The 23962-nt window shown below is 40.5% G+C and overlaps 1 protein-coding gene across 2 annotated transcripts in view; it reads right to left on the reverse strand.

The window, feature by feature from the left end:
• The window catches only part of LOC132830551 (syntaxin-1A-like), a 234073-nt gene that overhangs the window by 93697 nt on the left and 116414 nt on the right, over positions 1-23962 (reverse strand). For both annotated transcript variants that reach the window (XM_060848334.1, XM_060848335.1), the window contains exon 4: positions 8576-8650. In XM_060848334.1, coding sequence (XP_060704317.1) covers positions 8576-8650 — 75 coding nt within the window. The remainder of the gene's footprint in view (positions 1-8575; positions 8651-23962) is intronic.

Here is a 23962-nt window from a genome sequence, read left to right on the forward strand (position 1 = left end):
CCAACTGCCAGACTCTGCCAAAGGCTCTGAAGATGTCCAAGATGATATATCACCACTGTGTCCAAGGATAGTGCGCCACAGGTGAAGGATACATGCAGCAAATTCAGCAACAGAGCAGCCATGCTGAAACCCATACTGGAATCATGAGTTTGAGGTGATGAATGTCCCATGACCTTTTGTAGTTTCAGATAACACCAAGTGTACAAGAGCTTTGATGTAAAACTGAGACCAACTTCGAACTGTAGAACAAGCACGAAACAGGATTCAGTTAAATGTTATGAAAATGCAAATAATCAATGGACTGAACATACCTTTAATAAAAACTTTTCAACCTCCATTCGGTCCCTAGCCTTTCCAGCATAATGATTTCAAAACCTTTCTCCTCATATTATGCTTTAATGATACTGCTGCTTTTGTAATCTAACTTTTTGTCATTTAATGCGCTTATTTACACCATTCATGATTAAGATTCTGGGCATCGCCTTTTATCCCACCCTCAGTTTACGCTTTGCTCGCAGAACCATTTGTTTTAGTCAAACAAATTGGCTTGCTAAGCTTATTGTGATTTGCTGGTCATTGAGCTGCCATGAAACCTGTTTATGTAATTTGGTTTCTTGAAAGATATTTACACCATGATTACCAAGACTATTTTACCTGGAGAGGAAGCGCACCTGTCCACAACTGCATAAACTGTTTCATAATTGAATCACATGAGGCAAAATACAAACTTTTGCATTCTTGGAGACATTCTTGCAAGTTCCTTCTCATCTAGTATGAAAGTTTGTAAGTAATTTAAATGGCCATTTTCAGATTACTAACATATTCTGAAATTCTCTTGCAAGCCCATGTAACCAACAGAGCTTTCTTCTTAATCACAGAATAACATGTTAGTGTATCAGATAATGCTCTAGCTGCATTACAGACTGGTTTGCAACACCCAACTATCTGCTCCTGGAAGTTAACTGCTGCTAAACCTGTAGCTGAAACATCAGCTGCTATTTTCATTGGATAGGAAGGATTATGTTCTGCTAAGGTATCTGTAGATGTCAACATTTCTTTAATCTTCCATAAAGTGTTATCATGCTGAGAAATCCAACACCATATTTATATCTTCTTGAGCAAGTGGCTCAATGGCATTGTAGGGATTACTGGTTAGGTACAAGTTTTGATGACTAATTCACTGTACCCAAGAAATCAAAGCCTGATTTTGAAGTTGGGAATTTTGAACTGGCTTCAGTCTTTTGAGGATCCCCCATTATGACTTTAGAGTTGACGAGGCCATCTTGGAACCATCTCAATACTGCAGTCACATGCTCTTCAACTGTTTCCTGATCTAACGCCACATGCAGTGTAGCTATAACTCTGTAAAGACCTTGCAAATGTTGGACCCCATTAGTTAGAAAACCTCAGGGCCAAGTGCAATTCAAGATAGTAATGTATTAAAACAAAATCTTCCCAGCAGGGTCATAAAGATTAATTTCTCATCCAATAGCACTTGATTTATAACTGGCGCATCTACCTAGAAACAGTGAAAGTACTATATTCAGTGTTAACCAAACAAGTCATAGCTAACGTCAGTACATCAGGATAAAAGAACAGAATGCAGAATACAACATTACAGCTACAGAGAAGGATCTAATATATGAGGGCTCTGTTCAAAAGTCTGACAGCAGCAGAAATAAAATGATTCTTAAATCTATTCATAAGTGTTTTCAAACTTTTGTATCTTCTTTCCAATGGCAAAGAATGGAAGAGAGTATAACCAGGGTGGGAGGGTCTTTGATTATGTTGGCTGCTTTCCTGAGGCAGTGGGAAGAATAAATGGAGTCCAAGGAAGGAAGGTTGGTTTTCTTGTTGGATTGGGCTACATTCACAACTCTGACATTTCTTGCGGTCTTGAGCAGAGCATGTTGCCATTGCAAACTCTGCTGCATCCGGATACGATGCTGTAGTGCATCTATGAAAATTGCCAGAAAGTCTTTGTGGTCATGCTGAATTTTCTTAGCCTTCTGATCAAGTAAAGGCATTTGTATACTTTCATGATGCTGCGTTGACATGGATGGAACAGGATACATCATTGATTATATTTACTCCTTGGAACTTGAAGCTCTCAACCACCTCTACCTCAGCCCCATTGATACAGACAGAGGCATGTGCTTCACTCTGATTCCTGAAGTCGTTGGCCAACTCTTTCATTTTGCTAACATTGAAGCAGCGATTGTTATCTTTATACCATGCCACTGAGCTGTCTATCTCCTTCCTGTACTCTGTTTCGTTGTTGCTCGAGATTTGACCCATTATGGTGGTGTCATCAGCAAATTTGTAAATTTAATGAAATCTGCTACTTGTGTCCTATTTTATGTTAATTTTGCTCTTGCATAGTTTAACTAGATCCTTTCAACATTGGAAACAGGGTGAGTTTCTTTCACCACTGCCGTATTGAGGTATATAAGGTCTACACAAATATGAATAGCACCATTACACCTGGGTACAGTGACCTGTCCGAACTCTGCTTTGTTAGTCTCATGAGAAGAGAAATGACTCCTGTTTGTGTCATCTCAGCAAGTTGGTTTTAAATGTATTTCATTCAGAGAGCTGCCTAAGTGTATGAAGACATAAAGGTGAGCATTTTTCTTTAGTCTAATGCTGTGTTCAATTTTTAACATTCCTAACCTTTGAACAAATTGGGATATCCCTTTCAGAATAACTTTAAAGATTCTGTTGCTTGAATCTTTCCATCTTTTGATTGTGACTGAGGTCAATATGCACACATCTACTGAGAAGGAAGTACCCATAGTTGTTAAGTAGATGAAGGTTTTTGAGTTTTTGTTAACCCCAATGTTGGACAGTTGTTCATAGTATTCTCTTAACATTAAAGCAATGACTCTCGAGAGCGAGAGTGTGTGCACATGTGCACACACATGAGAGGGTATGTGTGTTCACACGAGAGGTAGAGACTGTGTGTGCATGTGTGAGTGTGCGCATGCGGATGTATGTGAGAGAGAGAGGGTGTGTGTACACAAGAGGGAGAGACAGATATAGAGATATGTGAGTATGAGTGTGCATGTGTGAGTAGGTCTGTATGAATGTGTGTGTGTGTGTGTGTGTGTGTGTGTGTGAGAGAGAGAGAGAGAGACACAGTGTGATAGAGAGAGAGAGAGAGGGAGAGAGAGTGTATATAGTGTGGTGGGGTTATCTGGAGCGTGACATGAACCCAAGTTCACTGTTGAGGCAGTCTTCATGGATACATAACTTAGCTATCTGCCTCTGCTCAGTGATTTTGCATTGTTGCATATCTTGATGTCTGCTTTGGAGGATACACCCAAAGATTGAAGGCTGAATGTCCTGGACTGCCAAAGCGATCATATTGTGACAACATGCTTCCATGTCTAACTTATTATTTGTAGCATAACGTCTGCATGTCAAATGTTTGGTTTGAGCGACTAGTTTCTACAGGAAACTGTTCCACCTCACATGTAGATAATTCTTTGATCCTTTGTGTTTTTGTGGCTACAAATGCCACAATTGTCTCTAAGTCATCTACTATCTTTGAATGACAGCATTCAGATTTAAAGCCAGGAATGTTTCTGCCTGGGAAGCCTCTTTGCTCCATAGCTTTGGTGAGGACTTTTATTGTCTGGTGTTTGTCATATACCACTGTACTGGGGAACGTGATGCATCATTAGTGATTCTGCATGTTAACAAATGAATAGGTTCTGTGCTAAATGTTACGTTCTCCTCTTAGAATTCATCTAATTTGTTTCCAGTCCTCTACTTCACCTGAGTGACATTTTCTAGAGTTAGGACTTCTTTGGACTGTAATAAATCTGAAAAAGACTCATCAACAATGTCTCCAATATTCTGGTCTCTTGGAAATTCTGACCTTGTTTCTATAGTCATACCTCTCCATTAGATAAAGAGATGAATCAATGTTTAATTTCATTGATTATCTGGTTGTTGCATTCTTTCATTGAAACACTCTGACTGAAGAATTTTCTGAAATTGAAACAATTGTCAAAGGCTTTTGAATTTGAGTGATGCTTCAATGATTCCTTGGCTAGCAATGTCATACTTAAAATGATAGACAGAAGTATATTTACTTGTTCATTGTCTGTCCTTGTGTCCAGTTTATAAATCACCCTGAATTGTTTTCCGAGATGACCAAGTTTGTACTAGTTCTGAAGAAGGGTCACTGGACCCAAAATGTTCACTCTGCTTTCTCTCCACAGATGCTGCAAAACCTGCTGAGTTTTTCCAGTAATTTCTATTTTTGTTTCTGACTTCCAACATCTGCAGTTCTTTGGGTTTTTTTTTTAAATGACTAAGCTTGTATTCTATTTGCCCTTTTCTGAAATTAAATCCTCCTGGCAACACTACACTTTTGATGCCACAGCTTCCTAATGTGATTAAATACTTTATCTTCTTGAAAGTTTTCTATTCTGCAGTTCTCCCATGCATTACAGCTGTATGAAGGATCTTTCTGTGTTTGCGACTGCAATGAAAGTTTCCCTAAATTTTGCTGTAATGGAGGTCCTGTATGCTGAAAAATATTTGTGATGACCAGTATCATGCACTTCTTTAAACTGCCCAATTACCCCATTATCAGCTTTAAATGGCTTGGCTAGCAATTTCCTCTGACCCTCACTCCACGAATATGCAAACTACTCTCAAGACCCCGTAGGTTCTGTTTAGCTAGTCTTGGCTTGGGCTATCTGCATTTAGTAAAGACTAATTGGAGCAGCAAACACTTTGTAAATTACTGTCCTTACTGTGTTGTTTAAGGTTTGTTGTTGTGTAGGAGGCATATTTTGCTTTAACTCTCAGAATCTTCAATAAATGCGGGCTCCCCAGCTCACCTCGGACACAGAACAATCCTCATAGATCAGCGCCATATGTTGCAGCCTGTACCTCAGCCTTGGTCCTGCAAACTCTGCACTTACTTATACCTGAAATGTCGACTTCTCCACCCTGACGCCTGGCTTGCTGTGTTCTTCCAGCCCCCTGCCTGTCAACTTTGGATTCCAACATTTACAGTTTTGTTTGTCCTTAACCTTGCATGTCATCTGTCAGATCTGAAATGCTTTCTGTGTGAAGCTCAAGATTCTCCTCTGTTGATTAGTGTCATGAGGTTTTTGGGGTTCCTTGTCATTAACAATCAGCAGGATCAGTTTCTTTGGAAGTTCTCTGGGTCACCAACACTATTTTGCTTGATTTTTCTAAAGGCTGACCCCTCTTAGTTGGCACAATTTAGAAACAGTGCTGGTCACCACTGTTCACAACATTGTAGCAGCCAAATAAAATCTTCAGAACCCATCACTGATCGCCATGTTGTGTGGGGGGATTTCTTTGATCCCTATGTAATATGTCAAGATTGAGGACAGCCACTTTTCTGGTCTAACTAGAAGAGACATTTTGAGTAAACAATAGGAATTTGTTGCATTCTTGCAACTATTTACAGGACACAGATCATTACTACAAAAACTGTTAGGAGCATACTAACCTCAGGCCTGTCTCCTAGAAGTTCCTTCTTATTCTGACCAAGTGGTCTCTGTAGGTGCTGTTTATTGCACTCAATTAAGTATTAATCTTTTCAGACCGTTATACAATCATTATCAACCCACTGAATCACATTACGTATTGCTGAAATGGAACTTTAACCAATATCTTTTGGCTCAGAATCGGGGGCATTACCTACAAAGCCCAAGACCTCATTGGTTCACTCGGTGGCCCCTTTAAGACTGCTGTGTAGTTATGCATTTGGATATTGTATTGGACATATTGACTGTATGCAGCTGATTGTTGGCTGAGTGGAGTTTTCCAAATTGCTATGGCCAAATACATACAAAGCTTAGGACTATCATTGCTTGCAGTTATTTTTACGTAAATAGAAAATAGTGTGCACAGGATATTGTAACAAAATCTTGGAATACTTTTTTATTTGACACACCGCATGAAGGGATGTCTTAGGATGTTTTATTACGTTAAAGGAGCTATATAAAAGAATGGCTGAGTTGAGACAAGATACAATTGACCGATAATTGAAATCCTGCTGAAGTCAGCAGTCATTGGTTCCAGTAGTTGATTGAAGGCTCTGGGATGAAGATTTTACCTGTGGTCTGGTATAATATTAATTCTTGTCTGGAATGAAATAATTAAATTGAAATTTAACCACAACTTAACTTAGTTTCTCAATCTGTTAATTATTAACTATTTGATAATACTATGAAATGGGTTTTTGAAAGAAATGCATTTTAGATAATTAAATATACAATGGAAGACTAATTTAAATGCATCAAATTGTGGCAAATCTTTTAAATTAACAAACTGTTATGTAACTTCATACTGTATGCTAATTTACTTTGACAGGATTTTAAATGTCTGCCTCACCTGAATATAAAATAGCTTTCCCACTTCTATCTGATATTCCAATAGATCGGGATGACACTAATGTTTTGTATTGTGGAGAGAAACAGAGTTAAATTGTCAGATTGATGACTTTTAATTAGATGTTCTGATGAAAAATTTTTGATCCAAACTGTAAACTCCATTTCTCTCCACAAATACTGCCTGATCATCTGAGCTTCTCTAGCTTTTGTTGTTCTTAATTCAGATTTCCAGGAACTTGAAGATGGTGGTGTTCCTATGTATCTGCTGCTCTTGTCCTTCGAGACGGAAGTGATCATGAGTTTGGAAGATGTTGTCTGAGGATCTTTGATGAATTGCCGCAGTGTATCTTGTAGATAGTACACACTGTTGCTACTGAGCATCATTGGTAGAAGGAGTGAATGCTTGTGTTTGTGGTGTCAATCAAGCAACTTCCTTAGAACTGGATGGTGTCAAACTTCTTGGGCATTATTGGAGATGCACCCATCCAGACAAGTGAGGAGTATTCCATCACACTCCTGACATGTGCCACGCAGATGGTGGATAGGCTCTGGGGAGTCAAGTAGTGAATTCCCCTTAGTGAAATATGTGTTGCTGGAAAAGTGCAGCAGGTCAGGCAGCATCCATGGAGCAGGAGAATCGACATTTTGGGCATAAGCCCTTCTTCAGGAATGAGGAGGGTGTGCCAAGCAGGCTAAGATAAAAGATAGGGAGGAGGGACTTGGGGGACGGGCGTTGGGAATGCAATAGGTGGAAGGAGGTTAAGGTGAGGGTGATAGGCTGGAGAGGGGGTGGGGGCGGAGAGATTGGGAAGAAGATTGCAGGTCAAGAAGGCGGTCCTGAGTCCGAGGGTTGGGACTGAGATAAGGTGGAGGGGACGGGAAATGAGGAAACTGGAGAAATCTGCATTCATCCCTTGTGGTTGGGGGGTTCCTAGGCGGAAGATGACGAGGTCCACTTCCCCCAACCAACCCAACCACCACTCCCAGCACCTTCCCCTGCAACTGCAAGAAATGCAAAATTTGCGCCCACCCCTCCCCCCTCACTTCCCTCCAAGGCCCCAAGGGATCCTTCCATATCCTTCACAAATTCACCTGCACCCCCACACACATCATTTACTGCGTCCACTGCAGCCGATGTGGCCTCCTCTACATTGGGGAGACAGGCCGCTTACTTGTGGAACATTTCAGAGAACACCTCTGGGACACCCGCACCAACCAACCAAACTGCTCTGTGGCTGAACACTTTAACTCCCCCCACAACTCCGCCAAGGACATGCAGGTCCTTGGCCCCCTCTGTCGCCAGACCATGGCAACACGACGCCTGGAGGAAGAGCGTCTCATCTTCTGTCTAGGAACGCTCCAACGACAAGGGATGAATGCAGATTTCTCCAGTTTCCTCATTTCCCCTCCCCCCCACCTTATCTCAGTCCCAACCCTCTGACTCAGCACCGCCTTCTTGACCTGCAATCTTCTTCCCGACCTCTCCTCCCCCACCCCCTCGCCTGCCTATCACCCTCACCTTAACCTCCTTCCACCTATTGCATTCCTAACGCCCCTCCCCCAAGTCCCTCCTCCCTATCTTTTATCTTGGCCTGCTTGGCACACCCTCCTCATTCCTGAAGAAGGGCTTATGCCTGAAACGTCGATTCTCCTGCTCCTTGGATGCTGTCTGACCTGCTGCACTTTTCCAGCAACACATTTTTCAGCTCTGATCTCCAGCATCTGCAGTCCTCACTTTCTCCTTCAATTCCCCTTACTGCAAACTAAATTTTAAAAGGGGATTTAATAAGCTGTTTCCACAACAGGAGGGTCAGTAATCACAGGACAAAGTAACTGACAAAAAGTAACAGCAGGGAGATGTGCTGACATTTTTGTTTTGAGTTTTTAAACACTTCAAATACTGTGGGTAGGTGGAAACAAATTCAAAAGCAACTTTTAAGATAGAATTTGGTTTTTATTTGAATGGCTGTAGGACAAAAAAAGGGGGAGATATTTCAGCGAATTGGCACAATCACAACGCATGACAGTTCCCCGTGCTTTGGCACATGGTTCTTTAGTGAAGTTTGAAAAATAAGGAAAACAAGATGCAGGTTTCATACCGAGGAGTTAATGAAGCAGAATCTGAAGTGCTGAATCATTAAAAATTTAATCACACTGGATGCTGGATTCTGTTAGTTCTTTTTACTTACTCTTTAACTTGGAGCGAACCTTATTTGCTGTCTTCTTGATATCCGTCATCAGTTCTTCCAATTCCTCCTTTGTTTCTGAAAAGACAGAGAATATTAACCATGAGAGCTTGACAATGCTGGAGAATACAGTGTATCCTTATTAACTCAAACCTTCTAGAACACAGACTCAACAGGAAGAATAACGAATTGCTAGAATGGAAAGAAGCCAATTCATCTCTTTGATATTCCTTCACAAGGTTGAGTATGACCTTGTGTGAATTAGCAAAATGTTCTTTCCTAATAAATAGCATTAGCAACCACAGTCAAAAATTTGAGTGATGGAGGTAGTACAATAAAAGTCACTAACCATAGCATTAGCTAACCCAAACATAAATACCACAACTCAGAAATTCAAAAGAAATGTTGCCATTTAAGACCACAATTTAATCTCAAAATATGTCAATAGATTTTAGCCTGTAACTAATTCAGAGATCTTAAGCTGTATTGGGTTCTGGTATATTTGCAGTTGGAATACTGTTTCCAGTTTTGGCCCCCTTAGAAAATGATGGAAATCAAAGTATTAGAGAGATGTCACTGACAACACCAAAGTTTATAAGAATGAGGTTTCAGGGATAGAGCAGGGGAGTCTTGTTGGAGTTGTACTATTGATGGGCAATGGAATGTGAAGAATAAAACAGAAGAAATGGAAGGAATCACCTCAATCTTAGTGAAGTGCTTGCACTTTATGTACTCATTGGAGGCAAGGGTCAAACAGCCAATAATTAGTAAATAGAAGAAAAATAAGCCATAGTCTCTTGAAGTTTACTTGATTGCCAAAGGGAAGAGGCCATTAATCCTATTTGTGCTATAGGCTAAGCCATTGGGGTCATGAGGTCCAAGGTAGCATTGGTGAATAGTGAGCAAGAATTTTGACATGTAAACTCTTTTTGTTCCAACAGATTGGCTGACTGGAAATTTCCATGGATGTGCTGATAATGGAAGAAACATTCAGATTGCAAACTGTTGCAAATAGGGTGCCGGTCCTGAGGTGTTGAGGCTTGATAACCACATGCTCACATTATTCTTAATGCCAAGGCTCTATCAGAGCTTTCAAAAGAGCTGTTGGTGAAGTCACTGGCATCCATCCCTTGTCTCTAACCTCCAATCTCTCCTCAAACACTTTCATCTACCAAATGCCAGAACTCTCCCCTCCCTGCCCCCATTCACCACACTGCCCATTCTGACTGGGATTGCACCACATTTCAAATATTAAAATGGGGTCACCAAAAGGTTAGGAAGCACTACTCTCTGCATGTCAAATAAATTTCTCTGAATTGATCGCAGGATTTTTGCCTGTCCCAGGAGTTGGTACGAGTGGAGTGGAATGTATTACCTTGTCAACATTATGAGATGGCATAACAACCCAAATGGTCATTTCTCACTCAAGCTACAACTCACTCCTGGACAACTGTTATTTGAATATAAAAGCTACCTACCTTCCTTGCCTTGAATCCAGACTGTAACATATTGCTGAATATGGCTTACCTTTTGACATAAACTACCCAAATCCCTTTAACTTCCAATTTTAACCCATGATGTATTAGATCTGGGAGTGTTTGACGTTGACACTGGGAGCAAAACTTCCTCTGTGGTGCATATTTCATTTAGATCAGCACAAACAGTTAAATTCAACAGCCAATTGGGTGGCTCAATCAATATGAGAGAGGATTGGAAGGAATGAAGAAAGTGATGACTAGAGTAATAAATTGGTGAGACAGAAGATGGGTCGATAGACTGATTTACAATCGGCCAGTTGAAGATTGTATTGTACTGATGAAACCTGCATTTGCAGCAGGGAATGCGATAAATCTACTCTTTCCTATATCCTAGCAACCATTTCAGTCCCCCAAACTCCTCTGCCATTCTGTTTCCCTCCCCATCCTCCAGTCCTGAGTGCCTGCTTTCAAACTTGACCACTTTCCTCCTGTGGAATTTGCTAAAACAGATCATGTCATGACAAATCTACCAAGAATATCTGATAAAACAAAGGGATTGAGTTACAAGAGCATGTTTTGTGTTTACTTGAAGTGTAATTTAGTCAACACATGTCAACATGGATTCTGAATGAGAATATATATATTGCGCCTTAACATAACAGATCATTCCAAGGTGTTTCATAGCAGCATTTTAAACAAAGGCTATTACCTAGTTAGGTAAAGTGAATTAGGACAGGTGGCAAAAAAGCTGTAAGGATCACTTTAAAAGGAAGAAAGAGAGGCAGAGACACTTATGGAGGGAATTCCAGAGCTCGGAATCTAGGCAACTGACAACACAGTGAGCAATGATGGAACAACTAAAACTGAGGGTGTGCAAGAGTCAAATATTAGAGATGCACAGATTTTTTTGGAGGGCTGAAGACGTTTGGAGAGATAGAAAGGGAGCTGAGGCTTTAGTGGGGTGGAAAATAAGGATGAGAATTTTAAAATTTAGTCTTTGCTTAACCAGAAGCCAGTGTAGATCAGCAAACAATAATAAAATGATAGGTATATGTAAGAACACACACAACTGTATCTTGGATGGCATGAATTTTACAGAGGAGGGATGGGACATTCAAGGTATCAAAGATACAATTAAGACAGCAGATGTGCTGAGACAGTGGTAGGGACAGTTGATATTATGGAGGTGGATATTAATGGCAGCAAAAGAATTTGGTTAGAAGTTCTACTCGGGTTGCATGGGGAAATATGAAATCATGGTTGTGAACAGTCTGGATTTGAGTCAATGATGAGGAATTGGAGTTTGTAGGGAAAGACAATGGTTTCAGCCCTCCTAATATTTAAGTCAGTACAAATTTCTGCTTATCTAATACTGATGTCAGAGAAATTGTTTGATAATTTTACAATAGTGGAGAAGTTGTCAGAGATGATGGTAAGGTAAAGCTGGATATCACAGCACATGTGAGAAAACTAACACTACTTTTGTATGATGTTACTGAATGACAGCATAAAGATAAGAAAAATAAGCAAGCCAAGGATATATCTTTGGAGTAACAGAAGAGATAATATTGTAGCATGGAAAGAGAAACCATTTTAGAAAGTGCTCTGACAATGATTAGATAAAGAATGGAGCTAAGTGCAGTCCCACCTAGCTGGATGACAAAGGTATGACAACTATGTCAAAGGTTAAGAACAGCTTGTGAATGATAATAAGGGAAAGATTGCTTTTGTCATTGTCACCTAGAATGTAATTAGTAATTTTTATATGAACTATTTCTGACCTGGTTGGAAGGCTTCACACATGCCATTATGCGAAGAAGTGGCATTGGAGACAAAGACACATTCAAATGTTTTGAAAAGGAAAAGGAGTTTGGAGACAGAGTCAAGAGTTGGTTATTTAGAGAGATGACAGACATTGGCAAACAAAGCAGAGATGGATAGCATTTGGAGAGAGTGAACAACTGACAGTATCAGCTAATCAGGATCAGGAAGGGTAGAAACAAAAACAGAAATTGCTGGAGAAATACGATAAGTCTGGCAGCATCTGTGGAGAGAGAAACAGAAGTAAAAGTTTGAGTCCAGTGACCCATTTCAGAATGGGATGGGTTATTGGGTGGTGAGCAATTTAGTGCCCACAGGATGAAGGACGGATGAAGTAGATGTCATGGACAAAATTAACCAATGGAAGAGTGGGATAAAGCAGAGGAGGGTTTCTTATTCTTATTGACAACGATGTGTCTGGAGCTTCACACACTTTTTGTTGGAGGCAAACATGGAGTTAACTTGGAAGAGCAGTTTAAAATGAAAGAGGAAATGATTACTATGTAATTCATTTTCTTAACTCTTATTTTTGATGAAGCAACATCAAGGCAGCTACTTTATCCTCAACCTTCAGAAAAGAATTATTGAAGCCCTGCATGAAAAGGTGTTGGAGTAGGTGAAGGGATACACCCTTTGACAGACATGACCTAAAGAGAATTTCATATAGCACAACCCAAAACATCGAAAATGTTCACTTATAACATTATGTCAAATTAAACCATCCCAAATGCAACTACACCTGGAAAAGCCCAGGTTTGGGTTGATAAATGGCAATAAACATATGCACCACACAAGCACCAGGCAATGTCCATTTTCAATAAGCGTGAATCTAACTATTGACTCTTAATCTCACTGAATTGCCATCACAGAACTCCCCCAGCATCAACAGCCTGGAGGTTACCATTCACCAGAAACTGAATTAGACAAGTCACATATATACTGTCCTGCAAGAGCAGAGGAGAGGCTGGGAATTCTGCAGTGAGTACTTGGTGCTTCACTCCCCAAAACCTGTCCACCATCCACAAGGCACAATTCAGGAGTCTGATGGAATACTCCCTACTTGCTTGGATGAATTTAAATGCAACAACTTCATCTAGAATAGAGCAGCCTGTTAATCAGCATCCCATTCACTATAATACACTTTCACTCCTTCCACCACCACTGTACAATAGCAGCATTGTGCACCACAAATCAAGATGCATTGTAGCATCACCAAGGCTACTTTGAGAGCACTTGCCAAACTGAAAGCTCTGCCATCCAGGCAAAGCAAAGCTGACACTCAGGAACACCATTACCTGCAAGCCTTCTCCACGACACACACTATCTTGTCTTGGAACTATATCATTGTTTTGACACAACTGAAATGTCAAAAAACCTGGTAATAAGTTCATAACAGCTCAATGGCCTACAATTTATTGATGTCAATGGTTAAATAAGTTGGCTCACAAGAACCTTGTCAAAGGCCATTAGGGATGGCCAACAACAAATAATAGTATTGCTGCATTCCAGGAATGAATGATAAAAAGTATCAGGAGGACAAGAGCCGCAACAGTTAAAATTTACTGAAAGATGAATGTTACACAAGTATGAAGAAATTCTTCAGAGGACTCAACATTAAGAATACGCAACTTGGAAGGTATTCAATGCAACCATTTAAGGTGTGGCCAAAGGGCTGATTTGAGGGCAGTGACAGCCCTGCATGAATAAACTAAATAGTCTTCTTCATCTGTGCAAGTCATTCTCTTGCACGATCACCACAGCATTTCCTTGATTAAAACTGCTGATGAAACCATTTATCAGACATTTCCCACTGACAGCCTTGATTTCCTTCACGGATTTCAGCCACCACAAGATTTGCTGCTTTTATGTGAATGTTCACATAAGCTGTGCAGTTAAAATCAGGCACTGTGCTTCATTCAATATCACTGACCTTAGTGTCTACCGTTAAGAATGAGTTGGATAAAGTGTGGCGCAAGAGTGACAAAGTGGCTGTCTGAAGAAAAACGTCCTTCAGTGCTAATCTTTGAACGAGATAGAAAATTGACAACAACTTGCAATGAAACTGTACCTTTAGCATTAAAAGAAAATCCCAAAGTGTTGCGTGGTTCGACATAAGGAAAACAGATGTTGTCAAACAAAAGATCTTCAGACGTGTGAACAAAAGCTTAGACAAAAAGGCGGATTCTTTGAAGAGAAGGAATGTTTCATGGCTGGAAGTGCAATGCACAGTATTTAGATCATGAAAAGCTTTGCTGCCAGTCATGGGATGAAAGGAGGTGGGTATACAGCCGATTATTTCAGAAACGATATCGTCTTGGAGAACATTGCAGAAATTGAGTCAGGACTGATCACAAAGGGACTTATTGAGAAGGAAAGATGTGTGGGGGATGAGAGACGGTGAGGACGAAGATCATGGGTAAGATGGACAGTGTAGATCAGAACAGAAATGGCAAAATTTTGGATCAGTTAAAATTTATGGAAGGAGATGGGAGTCCAACAAAAGCAAAACAATTATCTGGACTAGAGGCATTTCAGCAGGAGCTGAGGTAGGATGAAGTAGGAAACATCATAGAAAATGAATCCAAGCAGTCTTGGCAATGAATGAAGGGCAGCATTTAAAACCCAGGATTTAACAAAAGGCAAAGACGGAACAGTGTGGGTCAGCCCAGGAGAATGCTGGTGAGTTGGATAACATCAGCAGAATTGTAGCTGATGGCTTTGGTCTTCTCGATGCTGAGCTTAAGGAAGCTGTGATTCATCCAGGGTTGAGGTCACTGGTAGACTGACAAAACAGTAGCGGTAAATGGTTTAGGGATAGTGATGAGGAGATACAGATGAGTAATGCCAACATGCCTAAAAAAACTAATCCTGCTGAGAGCATGATCGAGAATCGAGAGACTTCCAGATACAATAAAACATTTTATTACTGTTTTAATTGTATTTCAGCTACTGAAAGATTTGGCGATTTCCCATAGGTCACTGACGTAGGTCGTTGACAATACTCTGGAATTAGCATTGGGAAGCAAGTGCAATTCAAAACACAAGCTACTTCGAGGCACTCATTGGTAACTATAACTACATAACTAACATCATATCGTCAGCTCATAATTTGTGTCCGAGTTATCAAATCTTGCCGATTCACAACCTCAACGCCTCACTTCTCTAAATTGCAGATGGTATTATCTCGGTAGAAATCCATAGATCACCTTATTGCTTCCGTCAGGGTTCTTTATCTCTTCTTTCTATCCTCATGGTGATAGCTTTCCCATAGATTCTATCATCAGGAGACATATTTATGGAAAGTGGAAGGACAGGTTAATTGGAGACATAGCTTCTACACATCACCTCCTTGAAAGTATCAAAGAGCAGTGTGCTCCATTGACAAAATATCAATGTGGACTGAACAGATTGAGTCCATTTGGTGTGGATGTACTGTCAGCAAATTAATTCCACATGAGGGACAGAAGCTAAGTAAAAGCAAGTGGACATTATTCCTGGAGTGGGATAGATTTGACTTCGAACATTGTTGCTAGTCCCAAGGGTGGTGGTTGCAATCGATCACTGAATCTGACACTTCCTGCTTATGAAACGTGGCTCAAACATTAGGAGTGACATTCCGTGCTCTAGAGGCAGATCAGACAGTCCAACAGATTTTTGCTGGTATCAATCCCTCTCATCTTACAACTGTGGCAAGGATCAAAATCTCTTTGATTTGTATGTCATAACCTCTCTAATATACACAGGTGGAAAGCTTGTACATCAGCTAGATCAGCTTGATGCAGAGAGCCAGCCCAATAATATGAACAACCCTTTCAATATATCAGCCTTAACTCACTGTGAAAACTTAACATCCTCACATTCACTGTGTAACGTGTTCAATTTATGCTCAATCCACACTCAAAAGTGCAGGAGACCCCTCTACAGCAGTTCTGAATTAGCACAAAATCAAAGACTGACAGCCTGGAGAATATTGCCGGTATCCAATCGCCAAAAATAGCTACTTACAGAAATTTTTGCACCAAATTCAGCAGCTATTGAGGTGACAGGAAAAGCAATAAACGCAGATTCAACCGCTAGATCCAGCCAACAAAATGAAGACACACTGCAGGAGGCTGAAAGCTAAATTACCAGGACTCACGGCTGAGTAAGCCAATAGTCTTACAATGGTGTCAGCCTCCACACTTCAACACAACAAACTCAGCGATTGATTAAAAACAGCAAACGATGGTCATGGTAATTAGAGCAGATCCAATCCTATGCATTATATACTGCAGCTGTTCATAAAGGTTGGCAACAATCCAATTCAGTACCAAACTAACTTATAACATTCCCATTATGAAACACCCAGTATCAAAGACATTCCACATAAACATTTAGTACAACTTGCTAAGGCAGTTTTAAACCAAGTTAATCATGTGGTAGCAGAAAGGAAACCAATTTCTCACGGGTGACCAGAGCCGCCTAACACTATCTGCATTGGGAGGATTGTGAAGTACAGAACACAGGCTTGTCTGAGCCATTCACTACTAAGTGTAATTATCACTGACACACTCTGTTGTCAAACGTCTGTCAAGTGAGACCAAATCATAGTGACTAGCAAAGAAATTCTCTTCAACAGACAAAATTTCAGCTGACTTTTTCTGTGCCGGTTATTGAAGCATTTGCTGCTTCAAAACAGCATTTCAAATGTTTGTTCTTTTGTGACGCAGACTTCAATGATGTCCTTCATTCACAAGCAAAAAATAACCACAACCCAGTGCATGTATTCCAGTTTGAAAGCTCTGCAATGAGTTGGATTGGATTCAAATGAAATCTCCTACTTCTACTGACAGCAGATAGAAAACACAACATTGTCTCATGCCTGACATGATATTCTCTAAAGCTTTGGACAGAGAATGGCTATGTGCATTTCTTTACAAGTTAACCTCATGTGCTATTCAACACCATCTCCAAGACTCCCTTTACTCCATTACTGCATATGATGGCTCTCCCCTTTTTCTTGTTAGGCTGAAGGATTCACAAACGTCTGTTATCACATCCGCTTGGTACCAGCCTTTTCTCCATAGCTCTCTCCCTTCTGGTCAGAAGATTGCTGCTCCAGAATTAAGCAGAACATGTTGACCAATGGGACAATACAGTAATGGGAGAGTGCTGCATTTTCACAGTGTTGCCTTTGGGAGGAGGATCTGTCTGTTCAAATGGATGTGAAAGATTCTGTGCCATCATTTGAAGAAAAGGAAGTGAGTCCACCTGGCATTCTGGCCAAGTTAACCAATGGAAACAGATAATTTAGTCATTTGTGGCCTCTTGTTGTGCAAGCCTGCCAACAAAACAACTATGATCACACTTCAAAAGTATCCCATTGGCTGTAAAGCACTTTGGGACTTCCCAATGGCATAATAGATGATGCATAAATTAAACTTTTTCTTACTCTACAATAAACACCTCCACTCATATCCAGCACTCTCAAATCTTTGGCAGATGATTTCAACATACATTAGTCAGCTCTCTGTAACGATTTACTTCAAATGCTTACAAACACCAGTCCTCTCACAGTGAATCACCATGGGCAGAACTTTCCATTTCCTGAAGTGCCATGAGCAATAGCAAAAAAATGTAGGAAAAGAAGTGAAAATAAAAAATATTAGATTTTTAAGATCAAAAAAACCTTATCCCAATCTTTCCCTCACACCTTCAATAGTGACTTCAGAATCTAACCATTAAGTGGCTATCCCCTTATTTCCATGTGCTTGCATCTCATTAAAGCCACCAACTTACCTTTTTCATATATCACTTCTGATTTTCCTCTCCATTGAGAATTTTGATGGCACTAATTCCCAACATGAAAGTCAGAGTGGGCTAAATACTCGTCCTGTCTATCACTCAACTGCATGGTGTTCCACTGTGGGCACCATCCTCCTTAGTGCTTGGTCTATGCAAGTCAGCTTCAACAGACCACCAGCCTCAGCACATCATATCTGTTCTTGAACCAAATCAATCATTACCTCAGCCCTTCAACATTTCACTCTGCAGGTCAGGGACATTTATGACTTGCATGCTTTTACTGGGCAACTTTGTGCACAGGTATATACACACACACACACACACACACACACACACACACACACACACACACACACTTCATTCATTTTATGAGTCTTAGTTTGTTTTCTTAGTGCTTGCTCACTTTACCACTTACTCAGCTGCTAAAGCCTCTATATACTTCACATTGCTTTCATAGTGCCAGTCACACTCTGCAGCACTCACTCACTCTGTGTCAGCCTCCGTGTGGGCCGCATTCTTTTCTTAACTCTTTGGTGCTCAGCTACAGGCTGTCAGCCATTGGTGAGATGAAGGGGGATCTACACTTATTCAGTAAAGGAACCAGTCCTACTCCAGTCCAGGGCATTGGTCATCATCAGTCACGTGCTTGATCGGAGCCTGTGTCCTTGCAGTCCGGTTATGAGACATCACAGTCAGTCCTGCAGATCAGTGCAAACAGTTGAGGGATTAAAGCAAAGATAGTTGGGGTGCTATTAAGGCAGCCGTTAAGGGGGAGGGGAGTGCATTAATTTTTCCTGCAATGAGACAAAGCATGGAAGTGGATGGAAGAGTACTGAGATAAAAGGTCCATCTTCAGCTGTGCCAATAATGTTCTTCTTTCTATCATCACTTTTTCTATCTGAAGTGGGGATGTTTGCTGATGACCGCACAACATTCAGCATTATTCGCGACTCCTCCAATACTGAAGTGGCCCATTTTCAAATGCGACAAGATCTGGACAGTATCCAAGCTTGGGCTGACAAGAGGCAAGTAATATTTGTGCCACACAAATGCCAGGCAATGACTTGTCTCTAATGGGAGACAATCTAATCATCATGCCTTGACATTCAATGGTGTTACCATCGCTAAATTTCCCACTATCAGCACCTGTGAGGTTATCATTGACCAGAAATCCAACTAGACTCGCCACATAAACACAGTGGCTACAACAGCAGGTCAGAGAGTAGGAATACTGTAGCGAGTAATTCATCATCCTGAGTCTACAAAGCATGTCCACCATCTGCATAGCACAAGTCAGGTGTGTGATGGATTACTCCCTATGTGCTTGGCTTAGGACAACTCCAACAATAGTCAATAAACTTGACACCATCCAAGTCAAAGCAGCCCACTTAGTTGGCTTCACATCCACTCCATCCATCACCAATGCTCAGTAGCAGCAGTGTGTACCATCTACAAGATGCTCTGCAGAAATTCACCACAAGTCCTCAGACAGCACCTTCCAAACCCATGACTGCTTTCATCTAGAAGGACAAAGGGTAGCAGATTCATGTGAACACCACCACCACCTACAAGTTCCCCCCCCAAGCTGCTCACTATCCTGACTTGGAAGTATATCGCTGCTCCAACACTGTTGTTGTGTCAAAATCCTGGAATTCCCTTTCTCATAGTATTGTAGGTCTACCTTCAGCATGTGGACTGCAATAGTTCAAGGAGGCAGCTTACTACTGCCTTCTCAAGGGCAACTAGGGACAGGCAATAAAATGCAGGCCCAGCCAGCCATGTCCACATCTCATGAGTGAATGAAAAATAAGAACAGATGGTGGTGATGTATGAGCAGGGTGGCAATGTGTGAATAGCAGGGTGGGAAGAGCGGACAGAGTTTTTGAGAAAGGTGCCTAAGAGCCCAGTCGCATAACAACTAACAGGCAGAGTATTGCATGCAGAAAGTCGCTCCGAGCCATGTAGTCAGGACACTAAGAATTGTACTTGAAAAACACTTTAAACAAAAAATGTGAAATCTCTTCCTTCACTGTCTTTGACTATGTGTCTTCATGGGTTAGAAAACATGCAGTTTACTTCAATCACTTGAAGACTGTCAAGTTATTTTATGTTTCTCAAATCTAATTTACCACATCCACTTCACAAAGGCCAATAGGAAATCATGTCGAAGATGCCTGGGCCATAAAACTGATGGGTCATGGGACCAATTGTCAACACTTGACCATTTTGCAATAAACTAATAGATTCACAAGAATGCAATCCTATATTTTTTGAACAACAAATATCCCCACTACTCCCTCTTCAACTGCAACCCATTACATTTGTAGTGAGCTGTTGGTGGATATTCCATTTGTTTCATTTTTCATGAAGCAGCTTCATATTTCTGTGACTATTGTTTTACCAAACATAACTACCTTCCTTTTAAAAATGAATTATCAAACTTAGTTTTTTTTTAATCTTTCAAATATACAAAGACTAAACAAATGCCATCACTGTAATTACTATAAATTAATGTCAGTTGTGGTGATTTTGACAAGGAAAATTACAGTATCTCCAGTAACAGTCACTGAGTCAATGCACAACTGCCAGTGACTTTAATAATGCACTTTAGTGGTTCTCAAAGGGAATATGGGCCTGGATGATCTTTAGTAATGAGTGACAACAAAGCAGGCATGTATATCCACCTACTCAGGCACACCCACAACACACACACACATATATATAAAGCACATGGATACACCATTGCACATATACACCTATTGAACATGTATTGATAGGATCAAAATAATCCGCTTTAATCACTCGATGAGGGAATCGGTTCCACAATTCTAACTACTCAAAAAAAGTCCTAATCACTTTATTGGATTTATTAGGAACAATCCTGCATTTGGTATTATTTGCTCCAGGCCCTAAACATCTAAGTTAACCAGCTGCTAGTCTCAGTATGATGAATGTAACAATTATCAATCAACTGTTGTAAAAACCCAAACACAGACTCAATGGGCTGAATTGCCTCATTCTGCACCATAAAATTCTGGTTCACTAATGTCCTGTAGAGAAGGAAATCTGCCATTTCTACCCAGTCTGGCCAACAATGTGAATTCTGGCTCATAGTAATATTGTTGGCTCTTACGTGCTCTCAATAGTGGCTGAGCAAGCCACTTGATTCAAGGAAAATTAAGGCTGGCTACCAAATGTTAGCCTGCCCTGCAATACCCATACCCCGTGAAAGAATAAAGAAAACAAATATATCCTAAATTGATGACCCCTAGACTTGGATTCTCCCACAAATGGAAGCACTTTCTCTGTGGAATTAGGTTCAAAATATTGATAATGTTAAAAACTTCTTTCAGGATTTCTTTAAACCTCTCAGTCTCTAACTCACCTACTGTAAGTCAATGGAGACAGGAACAGTTAAAAATATACACAGACATACATACCACTACATCCCTGTCTGACCAACTTTGTGGAACCTGAAACCCCAAATAAGACTTGTAAGTTATATTTAATTTGAAAATGCTTCAAAAAGAACTTTTGCAATCAATCAGAGATGGTTTACTCCTGTGATAGAGACTTTCTGACTTCAAAGATCAATATAAGTTATTGTTTAACTAGCTAAGGGTAGGGTTCTGATTTTGACCATTCCCATTCAGCCAATGGAGAGAAAAATGTAATAGGGTAGAAACAGATATTTGATTTGACCTTGTCCGTTTTTGCCACAAAGGTTTAAAGTTACTCCCTAACTTTCTTTATTGTAACTCAGAAGTAACATCCCTGTTATGCCAATGTACCTTTTTTATTTCATACATTGACCATCCATGTAGAGCTCAAAGTGGAATTTCTAATTTACTGACAATACACTTAAATCAAAAGCTTGTTGAAAAATACCAAGTGCATTTTACTATACTGCATCTCACAGCTTTACAGGTGCTGAATGAAACTGTCTAGAGCAAGCTCTACTCTTTATTTTACCCCTGCTGTATCTGAGATGAGAGCCCCTGATGGAAAATGGTAATGCATTAAACTCGTCTATTAACCAGTATTACTATCATTGCAAAAAGATATCAGGAATGGCTCAGTTGGTAACAATCTCTGAATCAGAAGATCACAGGTTCAGATCTCACTCTCCACTGGTGTAATATAGATGGTTCCACTATGTGAGCTACACAAAGAGATATTATTGGGTATTTTAAACCCTCCCTACAAAAACAGGACAAGGTCAAATTGAATAATATTCTATTTTACCTTCCATTGACTTAACTGATTCATGCCAAATGGGTTCAATTAAAATCTAATCTGACGCTAGTCCATTACTTAGGGAATGCTGCACGTTTAGAGGGGTAATCTTTCAAATTAAACCGAGGTCCCAATTTGCCCTCTCAGATAAACAAAGAAGAAGCACGGAACAGTAGGAGAATTCTCCCTGCTTTACAGGCCACAAGCTATCTCTTACCAACGTAATTAAAACTGATTATTTTATCATGATTAATTGGCTGTTTGTGGAACCATTGTGTCTTAGTTCGCTGCTGCATTTACAAAGGTGACTACACTTCAAAGTACTTCAACAGCTTTGGAGCATCTTGGAATGAGCTGAGATGTGCATCTGTCACATAACAGCAAGACTGGGATGTGTTTGTTGCAGTAAATCCTCTATTAGGTATGGTCTGAAGCATTTCACATAAATTCCTATTCAACATTTTATTGAAAAGGAATCTCACTCTTACCACCCACACAATCTCTCCTTTTCCCCTGAGTCAGCCTATCTTGCATACTTACTTACTTTGCTTGCATTCTCTTGATTATTTTAATATGAAATGTACACAAGGCCTATTTGGAAATTGACCAAATACAAGCTCTTAAGCAAAATTAATTCAAAAATTTGTCTGATGAGCCCAGGCAGATTAGTAGTTAATAAGGGGATTTTTGATTCACCAGGCTGATTTGTGATGGGTGCAGAATTGACAGGTAATTCAAACAAGAAATAATAATCTCTTTATTTCATCCTGGCAACAATCCATAGACATAACAAGTTGAGAAATCCAATCCCAATAGAATGAATATTGACTGCACAGTCCAGGCATTTAGCCTAGAACACGAGCTAACATTGGTTCAGTTCAAAATGACCGTGAATACAACCGCATGTCAATGTCGAAAGAAAATAATTACACTGGAAATGAGGTTGTACTTGGTTTGGAATTGTACAAGGTTCAGTTAACTACACAGAAAGGAGACACGATGAAATATCAAGTGCGTCAAATGTTTTGCAGAGTCTTCCACCATGATGCCTCGTGACATTTCTCACTAAATCTCACCAACCTTGTCTCAGTAGCTACCCACCTGCCCCAGGTGATGCCCCTATTGTTGGAATCAAGCCCTGTTTTACCATAGGACTTTCCCAGAACAATTCTGCTAATCAGTGGACACCCACTTAAAGACAGGCAAACTTGGCGCAAGCACTATTTACTAAAAGGCTGCTCAGCACCAAGGGTCAGCAATCCAGTGTTACTCTTCATTAGCAATATACTGGCACAGCAGTCACGAAGCCACACTGCACGTGACACAAAGCTGTCATGGCCGATACTCCTTGCACATACCAACCCCATTCTCACACCCTGTGTTTAACCATCAGGGCACACACTTCACCAGTCCTTCGCTCTATTCTGTCTAAACACCCTTTTTAAGATACCGGAACTCCATACCCACTGTCGACTGGAGATCCGCCACACATCACTGTTCCAGTATGGGAACATCACAAACAGGCAAGCAATGAGACAACTCCAAACATGAGCTTTTATTTCCAGTCAGCAAAAGAGAACTCAAAAAAAAGAAGAAATCGAATAGAGGTTGCAGTGGGGCCCCACTTTCAAGACAAATGCTGGTAACCCGGCCAATGACTAGTTAACATTCCATGATGCTGTTACCTTCTGAATAATTCTGATGTCAATGTTAGAGTTGCAAATGTTAATGGCACAGAGCAAAAGACCTTTGACCAGCATTTGAAGAGATGGCAGTGCCATGGGTAGTAATGTCAATGAACTATCTATCCAGAATCCAGGCCAGTGCTTTGGGAACATAGGTTTGAATCCCACCACAACAGTTGGTGAAAGCGGAATTCATTTTTTTAAAAATCTGAAATAAAAGGCCGCCTAATGGTGACTGTGTATCTACAGTTTATTGTTGTAAAAGTCTATCTGGTTCTTGCCCTTTAGGTAAGCAAATCTGTCATCTTTACTTGGGCTGACTTACATGAGATCGCAGAACCATAGCAATGTGGTTGACTCTTAATTGCCCTCTGGCTGGCTTGGCC

Source organism: Hemiscyllium ocellatum, chromosome 31 (assembly GCF_020745735.1).
Source record: "Hemiscyllium ocellatum isolate sHemOce1 chromosome 31, sHemOce1.pat.X.cur, whole genome shotgun sequence".
Classification (NCBI taxonomy): domain Eukaryota; kingdom Metazoa; phylum Chordata; class Chondrichthyes; order Orectolobiformes; family Hemiscylliidae; genus Hemiscyllium; species Hemiscyllium ocellatum.